This window comes from Micropterus dolomieu, linkage group LG11 (assembly GCF_021292245.1).
Source record: "Micropterus dolomieu isolate WLL.071019.BEF.003 ecotype Adirondacks linkage group LG11, ASM2129224v1, whole genome shotgun sequence".
Classification (NCBI taxonomy): domain Eukaryota; kingdom Metazoa; phylum Chordata; class Actinopteri; order Centrarchiformes; family Centrarchidae; genus Micropterus; species Micropterus dolomieu.
Genome location: NC_060160.1, coordinates 4,005,919 through 4,022,718, shown reverse-complemented (window position 1 = coordinate 4,022,718; position 16,800 = coordinate 4,005,919). Strand labels below are relative to the sequence as shown.

Sequence of the window (16,800 nt, the reverse complement as noted above, 5' to 3'; positions counted from 1 at the left end):
TCTTCGGGGTGTATACGTGTGAGTATATATAAATAAAATGTAAATATTGTTTTATTTTACATGTTACCATAATTTAATATACACTTAATTATATGTTCTGCATGCTGTATAATGACAAATTACGTCTGCATGACACAAACCCGGAATCTGTCACATTGTTCTTTCTCTGCAAATAGTTTTAAATACTATTATTTTTCTTTATTCTTATATAACTTGCATTGTCTATTCCATATTTACATACTTCTATATTTATTTATGTCAACTGTATGTTTGTCTGCCTGTAGCACCTTATCCCCAAAGCAAATTCCTCATATATGTAAAACACCACTTGGCAATAAAACTCCTTCTGATTCTGAATTAACAACCTTGAGCCAGAGACAGTAACAAAATAAAATAAATAAAACATCAAACTAAAATAAATCTAATTAAAATGTTCCGCAAAAAGTCTTGGGAACTTTGTTTGTTGCTCTTTATTTGTAATAATAATAATAATTTCCTCGCAGATAAGGAAGTTTAGTCATTGACATTCTGTTATTGGTATTAAAAGATAATAAACCCTGTAAGATATTCAGAAATAATATATAATAATAAAAATAAATATAACTGCATTGTATGGAGTAGCAGCAGTTAAAACAACTGTTTCAGATGAACAAAATTAGCATAAATAAACAATAATGTTTTCCCTCCTTCAGCAGGAGTTGTAAAAACAACACGCTCCCATCGCACCACGTGACATCACCTCTGTCTCCTGTGATTGGTTAACGACCCTGTCAATCACTCCGGAGGGTGTGTTCAGACAGGGGTTCCAGTCTGTAGTGGTCAGAGAGGAGAAACAGCTGCTGAAGCAAAATGTCTTCTGTTCCTGACGGAAAGAAACTCGTCCGGAGCCCCAGCGGCCTTCGCATGGTGCCGGAGAACGGCGCCTTCAACTGCCCCTTCTCCCTGGACGAGCCGCAGTGGGTCCCGGATAAAGAGGTGAGACCAGTTTGGGGGGGGGGGGGGGGGGGGGGGGGGGGGGGGGGTTGTTTGTGAAGCTGTCAGAGCCGCGGACACTAGCGAGAAGCTAGCGACGATGGTACACGCTGCGTTTCCGGCTGTTTTTTTTTTCAAAATAAAGTGCCTAAAACAACTTTTAAATAACATTATTTGGTTTCTGTTTGTCTGAGTTGGTGTGCACTAATCATAAGAGTTTTTAAAGTGTGCCTCTGAAGATCTTATATTTTCAATTTCAAAAAATCCAAATCAGTAAATAAATAAATAAAAATAAATAAGTGTGTGTGCATGTACCATAGGTCAGTAATTTTATTAGTCTGTTCCATAGTTGTCAACTGTATATTAATGTCTACGTCTAGCACCTTATCATCAAAGCAAATTCCTTATAGGTGTAAAATACTACTTGGAAATATAGCTTTATTTTTGACTTTTAAGTATTTCTGCTATGATGGTAAACAAGCTTTGGCATATGTCTGAAGAGAACAACTTAAACTAAAATTACACACAAAAAAAGAAAAGTAAACTAACTAACTTGACTAATCAACTAATCATTTCAGTTTTATTCCCAAACAGATAATAAAAGACAACAATACAAGTACCAAAATATACAAAATAGAATAAAAATAGCAATATCACAGTGTAGAAATACGTATGTTACAAGTAAAAGTCCTGCATTCAAAATGATAGTAAAGTAGGGCTCAATAATTAACAGAAATTTTATTGAAATTGCACTATGACCTACTGCAACTTTCAAATCGCAGGAGGCGCAACATTTGTTTACGATGAAATGTCATAAATATTGTTGTGCTACAGAGACGCCCTGGCCGACACTTAATATTCTACAGACTTAATAAAACATCTCCTCAGAAATCACACCATCATCATTTTAATATGTTGTTTTATGGAAAATGAGAATAATGATGTAAAAATGATCATGCCCTTCAATATTGCAAATCATAACACAATATCAGATAAAATAATCACGATTAGATATTTTATTTTCAAAATCGTTCAACCCTAAAGTACAAGTACGAACATATTAAAATAAGAATATACTTGAACTACTGTAAAGTTATTGTTGCATTAATGCTGTTCATTACTTTAATGATGCAGCTGGTAAAGTTGGTGCTCATTTGAATGACTATATTTTGTTTGGTAGTTAATTATTGAAAAATACATCATAATTTATTAGTTAATGATGTTTTGTATTAATAACCTAAATCTGCAAAATAACTAAGTATTTTAATCTATGCTGAAGTAGTAAAGAGTACAAGTATAAAGTACAATTAGTTCCCATATTGTACTAGAGTTTAATGTCTTCTTCTCATCACGGTGGGCAAAGCGCTTTTATTGTCGAGGTAATGTTTCCTAACTTCCTGTACCCCTCATGCTAACTGTGGCTAACTTGACGTAGCTCCGGACTGGATACTTGGCCCCAGAACTGGGCGTTTCAGCCTGACAGCAAGCGTTTCCTGTTAAATAACCAGCTAGTTAACAGCTGAAACAAGCTGTCACGATGTTTAACCTCACCAGAGATTGTTAAAGTGACAAAAACACGCGTTTGTTTTGTGTGCTAGCTGACAGCTACGTCCACACTCGGCTAGGTTAGCTAGCTGTGAGAGGTGCTATGCTAACCCGTCCACAGTTAATCTCTCTCTGTCCGTCAGTGCAGCAAAACTACAGGAGCAGGCACAGAGAGACAAACACCACCTGTCTGCCAGTGTGTTTCATCTGTGGCTGCTCACAGAGGCACTTTGACCAGACTGACCATAAAACTACAGCCAGCAAAGTTAATAATTCCTGCAGGCGTCTGATGAATCTGTAAATAAAGGCGTTATTATTCTGATGGGTCATAATCAGTGTTAGAGGAAGTTTCCTGACGTAGAAGTAGTAATATCGGAGTGGAAAAAACACTCTTTTGCAAGAAAAAATACTGCTTTCAGAGTATTATTTAAGTAACAGTCTTGAAATATGTCTAAAAAATGCTTTAAAGCACTTTTTCTCACGCCGTATCCTCTCTTCTGATCCCAAAGTGACAGTTTGTGGAAGTTTAACTTTAGTTCATCCTTCAGTAAAAAATGTAGTATCATAGAAAGAGTATGTATAAAAGCAGTATCTGTTAAAACTAAGTAAACATTTAGAGCTGAAACAATAGATTTAAGATGAATTTGTTGGTGAATCAAGTGAAAATGAATCTGCAACTTTTCTGGTCATGGATTTATTGTGTAAATACTTTTGTTAATTTTTCTTTGTCCTCAGTGGCAGCAGAGTGAATATCTTTTGGTTTCAGGTCGTTTGTAGCCATCAGTTTTACATAAATATCTTACAGGAACAAAACTAACATGCTGTCTGTAAAAGGTTTTGGGTTTTCTTGGTGACCTGATTGCAGCAAAACTAAAAGAACGTGTACGATAAAGTGCTGCTGTTGAAGCTGAATCTGCCGAGCTCAGCATGTTGTGTAACATCCTGTTTTTCCTCTTTCCCCGTCTTCCAGTGCCCGAGATGTATGCAGTGTGACACCAAGTTCGACTTCATCAGAAGAAAGGTCTGTTTTGTTTTGCTACACGACCGTCACGCAGCTTTATCGGACTCTGACAAAATAAACAAACACATGAGGGACACGTAGAAACTCGTTTTGCGCTGTGAAATGTGAGATCTTCTCCCCCCACTTGGCTTCTGTTAATTTATTTTGGCCTGGAGACACAGTGACGGCTCTGTGGTGACATTTCTTTCCAATGACTCACTTAAAAAATGCTGTAGATCTGTTGCTCTGTTTAGTCGTGTCCCATTTTCTTTCCATATTTGCTGGAAAATAGTTTCTGTTTATAGTTAAAATCAGCTCAGGAAATATCTGCGCTTTAGCTGGTAAGTGTCAGTGATTCAAATCTGATTTACCAGCTTCAGAGATTTCTGGTTAAAAAAAAAAAAATAAAATCACTTCCTGACCCAAAACGTCCGACAGACTTCTTCCCAAAGAAAAGCAAAATAGGAAGTGACGGCAACAGAAATGCAGTTTGCAAAATTAAGTGCCCAATATACCTCCCACGATAAACTCTCATGATTCCTAATAATATAAAACCCATTATGATCTTATACGCATTTGTGAACATATTATTATTATTATTATTATTACACAACATATTAACACATATCAGTAACACTTGATGAAGACGGAAAACAAAACATCATGCGGAGCTTCTATGCCGCATCCTTCAAAATAAAAACCTGTGTTTCAATAATACATAAAACGTACAGTGTCATGTCGACACCATAGCACAACAACATCACGCTACTCCATGGGCAGGATTTATTATCGTTTGTATGTCTGGTCTGTCCCTATAAATCTTTGACTCTACGTGTGAATATATAAAAAAAATGGTTAAACAAAGTCTGATTAAAGTCTGAGCGTTTATTAACCTCATGAGGACAAACACAGTGACGCAGAAACAAGCGTTAATTACTTAGTGATAGACTGATTAATCGGTCGGCTGGTTCCTGCACTCAGGAGGCCGATAAATAAAACCTGTCTGCAGACACTTCTGCTGGCAGCCTCGTCACTGTGGCTTCTGTGGATCAATGTTGGCGCTCTCACTTGTGAGTTTTGGAAAGGTGGTGAAAATAGCCCGAAATGTCCTCAGTCACTCACGTCTTTTCTTAACACGTTTGTCCTAAATGACAGCAGCTCTAATCTGAGACCTTTACCAGCAAGTGTTAAATATATATTGTTATAGTGAAGATAATAATGCAGCTGAATGACAAACTCCCGCTCTCCCTTAAACTCCCGTCACGTTCTGAAATCTACAGCAGAACCCAAACCATGTTTCTGTTTCATTCATTATTATAAAATATCTAAAATGTTACTGGCTGAGATCACATGTATATTAGATTGTACTCTGCATGGAAAAATGGAATTATACATGACTTTTTTTGTTTTAATATCAGCCATTGAAAAAACCATATCGGTCGACTGATTTAATTAATGCATTGATTAGTGAAATTCATAACCTCGTGTTAATGTGTCACAAGTAACAAAGCACCATTAATTACCTAAATAACATGTTTTCATACATTTAATCTAACGGACATGAGACGAGTGGGATTAAAATACTGAAGTAGACCTGACTGTAAGTCGTTCTTCCTGCAGCATCACTGTCGGCGGTGCGGCCGGTGTTTCTGCGATAAATGCTGCAGTAAGAAGGTGACGCTGCCTCGCATGTGCTTCGTCGATCCGGTGCGGCAGTGCGCCGAGTGCAGCCTGGTTTCCCAGAAAGAGATGGAGTTCTACGACAAGCAGCTGAAAGTGCTTCTGGGAGGTGAGAAGTATTTTTATTAGGTTTAATATGGATTTCATGTTTATGTTTTAAGTTCTTCTTTTCCAAACCTCTTTCCTTCACATTTGGTACGAAAGCTGTTTCCTCCCTGTCAAGAACATGTGGGGTGAAACACTTGAGGCGAGAATAGCTGTGTGCACAGTGGTTGTTAGGAATTATTGGCAAAACATAAGCAGCTGCCAGGAGCTTTATATTGTCTGTCAAACTGTCTGTGCTGAAAGGACGATTCCAGCTCACCTAGAGTTTTGTGCTTAATTTTCACAGTTCGTCTTTTATTTAATGACGATTAAATTGTAATTAAATTTAACTGACTTCCACTAGGGCTGCAAATAATAACAATTTGCAGATAATTTTCTCAATTGATCGAGGATTTGTTTAGTTGAAAAATGGTCACAACATTGTTTATTGTCCAAAATGACATATTCAACTTGCCTGTTTTATCTGAGCAACAGTTTTAAACCACAAAATATTCAGTTAACTATCACATGTGACAAAGAAAAGCATCTAATCTGCTCACTTGAGAAGCTAAAACCAGAAAATGTTCTGTATTTTCCACCACCAAAACGTTTGTTGATTATTATTCATCAGCTAATTGATTAATCCACTCATCATTTCAGCTCTAATATGGAGGTCAGGTCCTTACTGTGACTCTGTACAGGAAGCAGAAACGCTGCTCCTACTGTAATCCATTGTGTTGCTGTTGAGTGTGGGTCAGTGTGCAGCTAAAAATACGCAGCAGTCAGGCTCTTAATGAAAAATCCATTAGCAGCCTGGAGCTGCGGGGGGGAAACCCGACTGAATGCCTGTGATGTAAAGCCTGCAGCGTGCTGGGGCCTCATGCTTTATGGATGATGGAGATAATCAATCGCTCAGCAGAAGAAGAAGAAGAAGTTCTCACAAAAAAGATGAAGACACAAAGCAGAAAACCTCTCGTGCACATTTCCATTTGAATATCTGGCTGTTACTGTTTGATGTTCTGGGGAGGTGGAAACACCCAGTGGTGCTCAAGCTAAGGCTGAATCCCAAACTAAAACTAGAACACTTTGAAGACGTGTTGCAGCTCTGATAACTTGTGAAATTGACTAATTGACTAATCAAGCCTTTAGTTTCAGCCTGAGCAACTAGTAGTAAATTCACTAATAAATTACATTAGATACTGTAAACAGATGCAGCCTGGGAGGAAATTTTCATTTAGCAAAAGAACTTCTTTAATGTTAAATCTCGTCTAAACACATGTAGCTGTACAATCATTAGTCTAAAACTAATCAGGAGCTATTTGGATCAAAGAACATGTAAACAGTATAGGAGCTGTGGTTATCGACTAATCTGTAAAGCATGTTGTTGATCAGTAAGTTAAAAGAAAATAGTGAACAATGCTCACAGTTTCCCGAAGCTCAAGGTGACACCTTCATATTTCTTCTTCTGTCTGATGAACAATCAGAAACCTCAGAAATAAAAAGTTTCCGTTCAGTTTCCTCACTTTTGAGAAGGTTGAACCAGAGAATATTTGGCTTTTTTTGTCTCGATAACGATTAATGAAGCGTGAAAATAACTTCCAGCTTTCAGTACATGCAGCGATACAGATTTTGGTCGATGCCCAAACATTTTTCAGGTTTGATATTCAGCCATATTCATGAACTCTTTTCCATTCAGTGTTTTATATTTTGGGGTTCTGGTTGATCTTTTAATGGGAAACGTTTGTACAAAAGAACTGATATTTTATATAGCTTTTTGTTTTCAGCAGCGTCTTATGGCCTAAATGATTATTACTTTTATCTCTGAAGATTTTTTAAACCCTTCCCTTGTGATGTCTTTTTAATTGCAGGCTCTCAGAGTTGAACGTTTTCTGCTTTTTCTGTTTGTTCTGTCTCCAGGTGGCACCTTTGTCGTCACGTTGGGAACGTCGGAGAAGTCTGAAACCATGACGTGTCGCCTCTCCAACAACCACAGGTGAGCTTTTTACTTTCTTTTTAAATTCCACACTTGTGTTTAAGGTCCAGCTCAACTCATCTCAAACCTCAGCATGAAATCAAAACTATCTGCATGGCAGGATATCACGAGGGGAGGTGAATTTGCACTTTAACAAGCCAACGTTATGCAAATTAAATCGATCATTTTAAATTTTTATCCCTTGATCCCTTAGATGTCCAACAGTTAAGCCAAGATAGCCTATTATTGCTGTTTGACATGATTTCAGACTACACCAAATCACACACTCAGGCTATTCTATGTGATCTCCTTTCGATAACTAATGTAATAACCAATGTAATATTGTTTCACTTCCATTCACTGAGCCTAACACTTTAAAAACCTCTGATCTAGATCTTTTTGGATTCAAGATAAAGGATGTGAAGAACGGGACTAAAGATGGAAAAGATTAAGAGATTCAGATGTTATGTTTAAGGTTTTCAAGTAAAAATGTGCTGTTGGGACAAATCCAGTCAAAACTAATCCAGTTTTTGTTGCACCAGTGACATTCAGAGCGTCGTTATTAGTCAGGTTTTAGATAAACGGTTTTGTTTTGGATATGATTCAAATGTGTCTTCTCTTTCTTTTTATCTAATCGTCAGGTATCTGTTCCTCGACGGTGAAAGTCACTTCGAGGTGGAGTTGTCTCGGATCTCCAGCATGCAGATTCTGACAGACGGCACGAGTCCAGGAGGTGAAATCAGAATTTAAAGCTTGTTTTTGACCATTTTATATTATATTGTACAAATTATGACCCAAGACGTCTCTACCACAGAGTTCTGGACATTCTGGTGTCTCCATGATGTTTTTTTTCTGAGACAGATTCAGTAACCAGCTGGGAAATTTCTTGACTAACACTTAAACCTGTTTGTCTCTTTTTTTTTTTCCCCCCAATCGAACACTAACAAACTCTTTCTCCTCTGCTGCTCTGACTCTGGCGACCCGGCTGCTCCTCCTCCTCCTCTTCTTCTTCCTCTGGGCTCAGAGAATGACATTCACACTTACACCAGTCTGCTGGACAGTCACTATATCTCTGAAGGTTAGGTTCACTCTGGTGTTGTCCTCACTCCATTTCTCCATTTTAATTTTCCAGATCTGGTTTCTTTGGGTTTTCATCTGTGTGCATGAAGCTGCCTCAAAACGAAACCGGTGATGCTGTTCTGCTTTATGTTTACGCCTCACTGAGTCCCAAACGCATCTTGGTGGAAATTACAACACCACAGATGTTATTTGCACGACTTCCTGTTTTTGTTGTCGACTGCCCTGTGAAAATGCTGCAACACTTCGGCAGCTGACTGACGGCGTGTTAATTAGTACTTAAACGATTAGATGTGTAATCGATTAGCTGATAAACAGAAAATAAACAACAGTTATTTAAAAGTTTATCAAGCAAAAATGACTTAAATATGAGGATTTTCTGCTTATTATCTAAATTGTTTTTTAAAGTTTTCATGGATGTTTGTCACTGTTAACAAACTTTAAAAACAAATCAATAAATTATCTATTAATAAAAGATATTATCTACAGATGAATTGATAAAGAACATGTGTTTCTTTTGTTTGGATGTTTGTTTATTTAACATAAGCAATGCAAGTTATTATTTGTAGAGCACCTGTCAAACACAGTGACAACTCAGAGTGCTTCCCATGAGGCAAAGAAATAAAATAGAATAAAATTAAATTTAAGAGCAAGGCAAAATGAAATATAGAAAACTATAACATTTAGTTTTTTCCTCTCTGTGGTCTGAGGCTCAGTGGGAACTTATTGGCTTAGAACTAAATTAGTTATAATGTTATTTAATTAATATTTAACTCGTTCTCACATAGACACAACAGATTATTTCCCAATGCTCTCCCCATTTTTCATCTCTGACTTTAAAACATCCTTTTTATATCTAATTTAAAAAGTAGTAAACAGAGTTCAGCAGGATCAACAACAACAACAACAAACCTAATTTAGCACCCAATTCATATCCAGAATACTGCGCAGGTAACCTTGCACATATCTAACCCTCGACATCAACAATTCATGCAGCTGTTCTCCAGGTTTTTTAGACGTTTATTCATGTATTTTAGAATCGCTGAAGGAAACTTCTTATCCTTTTTAAACCAGGCAGAATTATTGTTCGTTATTGTCGTTGAGCTTTGGCCAAGCTTTTAAAGAAAGAAATTGAGTATGTCTGCAAATAATTATAATTTTTATTTATCAATTACCGCCTATAATTAGTTTCATGAACTGTTACAGTAAAACTAATTGTCCACTGCAATTCCCCAGAAAACAAACAGACAGATTTCTTGTTTTTGTCTGATGAAAACTGCAAAATATTCAACGAGCAAAGACATAAAACAGATAAAAGCAGCAAAAATCTTCACATTTGAGAGGCTGGAACCAGAGAATGTGTCTGATAAATAACTTTAATGGACTTCATTAACTTGTTTCAGTATTGTAGTGCACTTAACACCGTCCTGTGAAACCGTCCTGTGAAACTGATTCATTCCTCACTTGTGGTGCCTGACCTTCTGTTTCTACATGTGTGTTTGTCTCAAAGCAGTGAAAACGTTTCACTCAAACCTTTAGTGTTTTTCGGTCCTGACCTTTGGTGCTTCACTTCATTTTGAAAGACATTGTCACTGTGTGTTTCTGTTCTGTTGTCTCTCTTCAAATCTTTCAGTTCCCCTGACTTCTCTGTGTTGTTGCATCTGTGTGTTTTGTTCATGCATGAATCACTTTTTAAGTGTTTGTCATTGATATTATGGTCGAGGCTGAGCAGTTATTTCAGAGCCAAAACTCTACCGTGATATGTTGACACGTCGTTAGTGATTTTGTTCATTAGACATGTAACAGTACAGTACTACACCCTTCCTCTTTTCCTTTTATCTGTTAACCTCATCTTTGTTATTTACTTAAATAACCTGCAGCTGTTTTTCGTGAGTCAGTCAAACCTCTTTAACCTAAAGTGTAAATGAAGAAAAGTAACAGACTTTAAAATGACTTTCATTATGTCATCCAGTCCATCAGTCTTGTTCTTAGTCTGTGTCTAACTGAGTGTGTGTGTGTGTGTGTGTGTGTGTGTGTGTGTGTGTGTGTGTGTGTGTGTGTGTGTGCGCAGGAGGGATGTCGCGGGCCAGCGGCATGCTGCTGCACTACAAGCCAATGGGCTGCCAGGATGCCCAGCAGCTCCGCTTAGAGGCAGCAGATGACAAGAAGGTGGCCTCGTTATGGCTGGCTGCAATGCACAAGGTTCGATAACCAGGACACCAAAGCTCACACTGTCACTGCATAAACATGTATTTATTATACCTTTTTACACCGATCAGCAATAACACTTATTATGTGAAGTGAAAAAAGCTGATTAACTCGTTATCATGTCGTCTGTCAGCGGGTGGGATATATTAGGCAGGAAGTGCACATTGTGTCCTCATAGTTAGAAGCAGGAAAAATGAGCAAGCTTAAGGATTTGAGCGTCGTTGACAAGTGACGAACTGTCAGAGCATCTCCAAAACGGTCTGCAGTGGTCAGTACTTATCAAAAGCGGTCCAACGAACCGACGACAGGGTCGTGGACGGCCAAGGCTCATTGATACATGTGGGCGGCGAAGCTGGTGACAACAGACGAGCTACTGTAAAAGTTGATGCTGGTTCTGGTGGAAAAGTGTCAAAGCTGTTTTAGCATTCTGTTATGGCTGATTGGTGTTTTTTCCTTTTGGCTTGATTCAACCGCTCATGGCTGCGTCGCGTTCTGGGTGAGACGAGGCTGCCGGAAGTCATCGCGGCCATTCCAGACGACGCTTGTGATTCCTCCACATGCACTGCAGCACGTTTCAGAAGCGTCCTAGAAGCAAATCTCTAATGTAAAGAGCTGTGTGTGACTCCCTGGTCCACAAACACGCTGTACAGGTCGTCTTTAACATCGTGTTGACCTGTTGTGTTCTCGCCCGGCATTACCACGGTTTGTTGTGTCTGTCTTCCCCACAGGCGGCCAAACTGCTGTATGAAGCTCGGGACCAGTGACGTGCAGGCAGCCTGCAAGACTGAACCTCCAGGCAGCACACACCCAAGTGTTTTGTACCCCGTCTTGCTGGGGGTTTGGTATCGTTTGGATTTCTATTAACGCCAGTTCTGCTTATCTGTCTGATTCATCATCGGTTCTTAATAACAGTTCTTATCATGGTAATTTCTGCAAGGAATGTTTATATAAAAAATTATTACCTCTATAACCAGTTCTTGTTTACCCCAAGTGGGCTGATTGTTCTTCTTCTTTTTACATCTCAGAGTTCTTTAATCCTCTTTGATTTAACACATAAATCAGGGCACGTTAATGTTTGTACATGAAAATGGAGCCAACTGAGCAGAGAGACAGCAGGAACACAAGCTTTCCAACACAAGTTAGGATCCGTTCATTTGGAGAAAGCTTCTACTTTTAATTCCTGTTCTTTTTCTTTCTCAGAACTGGACATGTTTTTGTTTGTGCAATACTCAGTCTGTTTGGACATCATACCTTTTCATTAACCATTTTTCATAACTTCCGAGATGCAGTAAAACGTCAGATGGAGGCGCAGTTGTTTCAAAGCAGCACAATAATTTTATATGCTGCTGGTAGATTTAGCTTGTGTCATTGAGGATTTTATTTCCTGGACGGATGATGATATTATTTTTGATAACTCTCCTGATGTCAGCCAAACACAAAGTAGGGACTGAATGTCTCGCTCAAGGGATCAGCTGATGGTAAAAAGCATTATCTCACAGGACAAATCCAACTTAAAAACCCTTTAACGCAGATCTGCGTGAAACGTACTTTGCATTTCAGGACCCGCTTTGTTTAAGTTAATTGCAGAAAATGTCTCGGGACTCTTTTGCCTTCCAGTTTAGGACACTATGTGTGTAACAGCTCCCCTCAGCTTTACACAGCTTTATAGTGAGTTTCAGCTCATTGTTTATCTCTCCAGACACAACTTTAGTGTTCTGGTTCTCACTCAGCGCCCTCATAGCATGCCGTACACTACCTGCTCAGCAGCAAACAGCAGACAGACACAGTTAGAGACCAGCTGGTGAACAGAGTGGAGCGTTTAGCAGCTGAAGAGCCAGATATTTCCCTAGAGATCAAAACACAACTAATAGAGACTCCAAATGAATGATTATGTTGCTCTGTAACTGCTGGAGGTGTGAATAAGCAACTCTTTGCTAACAAGTTCAACTTAAAGGTGATGATACGTCAGTGTTGGTTAAAACTTGTTTCTGCTGCCCCCATGTGGCCAAAAGAAATCAGTTTATGGAGGTTTAAATATAAATTTTAACTAAACTGCTAATAAAGAAACACATTTATATACATTCACAAGTGAATTTCACACTTCAGAGATGCAAGTTACTCTGGCAACACTTTACTAGAGCGGAGAAAAGAGCAGTGAGTTGGACACTCTGATTACTTCTCCAGCAGTCACAACAGAGCTGAATCTGCTGGAAATTTGCCGTTAAATATTACCAGAAAATGACGAGTGTTTTTGTGTTGGTCTCTTAAAATCAAGAGCGAAGGCTTCTTCCTGTTTTTTTAATTAAACTTTCAACTCTCGTACGAGGGTAAAATGATCAGTGCAGAGCACAGATGGCACTTTATACACAAGCAGGAGCAGCAAATGGATCAGAATGCAGTGGGAAATGAGCAGGAGTGAAGTTGATTCTGGGAAATGTAGGATTCTCTAACTGAAGCAGAAGAAAGAAAAGAGGCAGGTTGAGGAGACAGAATAATTCCTGAAATGCAAAGAACATCGCAAGTTTATTCACAACTGAAACACAATTGTTGGATTTCTTACTTTAGGAGACTTGCTGTCATGACGGTTGAGTTTCAGAGCAACGTAGATGAAAGTTCAGGTGACGTGTTTGTGTTTCTTCTCTGTAACTTATCTCTTAATACTCTCTGCTACAAGTATCTACAGATTTAAATGTTTAGGCCTCGGCGTCTAAGGAAACTACGGACTATTCACTGATTCTAGTGAAGCATAAACACACATAAATGCTTTAAATGTAGTTTCATGTATTGACTTTTTGTATAATATATTTTGTTAACTATTCCTACTTTAACACAAGGCGTGTACGTACTTATATAATTTTCAAAGCTGAAGTATGACCATAGGTTTTGTAACATTTGTAAATTCCTTTTGTCCTAATTGTCCAGAGCCACAACCAGGATGTGAAATCACCACCGACCAAGAGCTGTTCAGTTCTGGTTGAGCCGGTGGGTTTGTTGGTTTGGTAGTTAGTTGTACTTCCGAGGACCTTTTTCTAAACAAGAATGTAGTTTTGACTGCGATGGTGAAAGCCGCGACACGTTCTCATCCCAGGTTGTCAATGACCGACGGCGCTTTGTCACATTAATGTGGTAAACGTGAAAACGGATGCAGTTTGGTGTAGCAAAAGGTTGCGTTAAAAGAAGCACATCATGTTACGTAGACCTACGTTTTGTGAAGTAACATCACGTAACTTCATATTTTAAATAAGTCAGAGTTGACTTTTGGTTTCATGCGGTAGGGGAGAGCGGGGTGACTTGAGCCTGTGAGGAAGTTGAGTCACCCCTATGGCTTCTCGGCGGCCATAGAAAAAATTGGTCATGTTACCACACATTTTTGAAGAGTCATCCATTTTACTCATCCTGTGATGGAGAGAAGCCTATGGAATAAGTGATAAGCACATTTAAGATCAAAAAACAGGTTTTTTTTGCCGTTCAAAGTGATTTTTTTATGTTCAAGGAGTCGTGATTGTTGTGTGAAAATCTTACGCATGTGTTAGTCTTTTAGGAAATTACAATATGAGGCTATACTGTTAGCATGAGGTTACTCTTAAAATGCTGGATGACACAATTTTGTTAAAATGGCAAAGACCTGGGGGAAGTTGAGAAGTATGATAAACAGGATGACTTTAAAGCGATACATTGATATGAAACAACTCGGAGACATAGCCGCAATGCTTCACTATCTAAGTGCAACTGAATGTTTTGACCTGGCGTTTGAGTTTGCACGATGACATCGATGTCCGTGACCCCCATGTGGCTCAACTTACCCCTCATGTGGGTTAAGAGTCCACTTTTTTTTTTTTTGAAAAGCCAGATTTTGAAAACAGTTTATTTTAGATCCAAAGTGATTATTCCCAGGGACGCACCACATCCTAAAATATATGTACATATTTTAGTTGGAGACATTACTGTCAAAAACGGGCTCAACTCACCCCGCTCTCCTCTACACGCCGAAAGTCCTGTGTTTGTTTGACCCATCCATCCACCTGGACCTTCTCCATACGCTGACTTTCTTGCCTTTTATACGTCACCTGACTTTAGTTGAAAGCCTGGTGGGCGAGGGGCGTGACAAAACATTGGTATTTGACAACCTCAGGATTGAGAACGACATTGTGACATAGCAAGATTTACTCCCTGATGTTGTTACAGCGCCCGCAAATGCCAACTTTTCCTTCAAGCTCCCTCTTTAAAGGTGCAGTAAGCGATTCTGTTATGTTGCTGCAAAGCTAACATGAAGCTCACATGCGGAGAGGATGAGATAGTCTTACTGTGCATTCAGACCAAACGTGAATTTAACCCTCGCGGGGGTTTTATCGCTGGACTACTACCAACACAACGCGATTGGTACAGCTGCATGAACCCAAAATAAACACTTTGCTGTGATTTAATAGCAATAAACGGATCAAACTGATGCCGAAATAACTAAAACGTGATGCAGATTTGATAAACATATGAATTCATGCTTTGTCAGGTCTGTCAGCAGGACAGCAACTTTTAAAATGTGTTTCTTTCTGAATGGAGTTTGGATCGATCCGGGCTATGCTATGCTAAGCTAAGTTGTTCACAGTAAAAACACTGAAAGCAGAAATCGAAACAACTCTCCTGGTACTATAGCAACATCACAACAACAGCATGTCTGGGTGAACGAGAGAGTAAGCTGAAGGTGACAAATTATGGCTAGAATTGTTGGAGTAGCATTGTGTGACTCGGTTTCCCATTTACAGTTTTAAGTTTTCACACGCAGAACAAACAACTAGCGGACTGTTTTTCAGATTAGAATTGCTTACTCCACCTCTAAGTTTTGAAACTCACACCTGTTTAGAGTTGGAAGAAAGGTTTAGGGGACTCGGGGCGCTGTTGCATCTTTATCACGTTTATAATCTTGTAAATACACTTTAGCTTCACCATATGAGGTTTGTGCATTTTTAAGCGTGAATTTAAGATTGTGAAAACTGTAAACTTTAGTGTTGTTACACAGAAATCTTAACTCAGCGTCCTCTTACTAGCTTTTTATCTGGAGCTTTCAAACTCACCTCACGATCTTTGTTTGCTTTCACATGACATAAGTGTGGAGTACCAACAACTGAGCAAACTCCATCTGTTGAGGAAGACTATGATATGTGGATGAAAGCTCTAGAAAAAGCTGCTAAATGGACCTTGAGATATGAAGAAACACATGAATTATAAATGCACGGTTGCGTTTCAGCTGCTAACATTTATCAAAGATTACCAAGTATCATTGGCTTCACAGAAATTAGCTTTTTTAAAACCCTGCTGGCGTCTGTGTGTCTTCCCTGTTTTTCTAAGCTTGAAGAAAGAACTTGAAACTGTGTAATGGAGCGCAGAACTGGCTGATTGTTGGGTTTGTTGGCCTTTTTGTACCTTTGTGTCAAACCCAGTGAAAACAACATTCACCACCTCCACTTTGTGACATAAAGTTTATTTTTATATGCTGCTCACCTAAGAATTAAAATCACACGTCGTGGTCGTTCTGGTTTGAGGCTTTCGGAACAGAGACGGAGGAAGAAGATGGTGAGGTTTTGTGTAAAAAGGCGTCTCTGTGGTCGCTCTTGATGTTGTTAATACTGTTCACAAGGTTTTCCAGTTACACACCAACAATGCTGTTCTTCCATTATACAAATGTTTGTTATGAAGATACATGTGAGGGCTGCACAGTTACGAACAACAGTGATCATATTTATTATTTTGCTTAGTTCTTAATTGGAGACTAAAACCTTTATCTTTAATTCCTCTGTTGTTTTTTGGCTGCCAACTGTAAATCTAAGTATCTGAATCAGACGGTGATGTTGGTAAATTGAAAAGTTTGCCTTTTTTTTTATCTCAAAAACACAATTACAAAATGCATTAGTCACATTTTACTTTCATTTGAAATGTTGCTGGTATGGGAGTGGCTGTAATCACAATAAAAACATATTAATCATCCTTGAAATGAAGTCTATATGATCACACTGCGGGATTCTCTGTGCAGCCCTCTCAGACTGTTGTTGCACGTTTGCAGTACGTGTTACGTCACCGAGTCGTGACTCAGCCAGTGTTTGTACCTGCACTTTATGTCCACCCTGATTACAAACCTTTTTATCCCACCGCTTCATTTATTACGCTGAAAATGCTCTACTACACCTTTTTGTTGGATTATTCTGTTAAGAATAAAATCAAGTGTTTATACATTTGGGGTGTCGTTTGTGTCATTTAGAAAAAGGGGATT

At 38.7% G+C, this 16,800-nt stretch overlaps 1 protein-coding gene across 3 annotated transcripts; it reads left to right on the top strand.

Moving 5' to 3' along the window:
* The first annotated feature begins 701 nt into the window (after window positions 1–701).
* On the top strand, window positions 702–16,762 carry zfyve21 (zinc finger, FYVE domain containing 21). Of its 3 annotated transcripts, none has more exons than XM_046062653.1 (8): window positions 702–975; window positions 3,488–3,538; window positions 5,138–5,306; window positions 7,199–7,274; window positions 7,895–7,986; window positions 8,278–8,331; window positions 10,402–10,532; window positions 11,267–16,762. In XM_046062653.1, the coding sequence occupies exons 1-8, from the start codon at window positions 850–852 to the stop codon at window positions 11,300–11,302; spliced, it is 735 nt and encodes a 244-aa protein (XP_045918609.1). In that variant the 5' UTR covers window positions 702–849; the 3' UTR covers window positions 11,303–16,762. The 3 variants fall into 3 exon arrangements, with proteins under 3 accessions (XP_045918609.1, XP_045918610.1, XP_045918611.1); XM_046062655.1 differs by lacking the exon at window positions 702–975 and adding an exon at window positions 2,482–2,814; XM_046062654.1 differs by lacking the exon at window positions 8,278–8,331 and having other exon boundaries at window positions 706–975.
* Window positions 16,763–16,800: the final 38 nt, after the last annotated feature.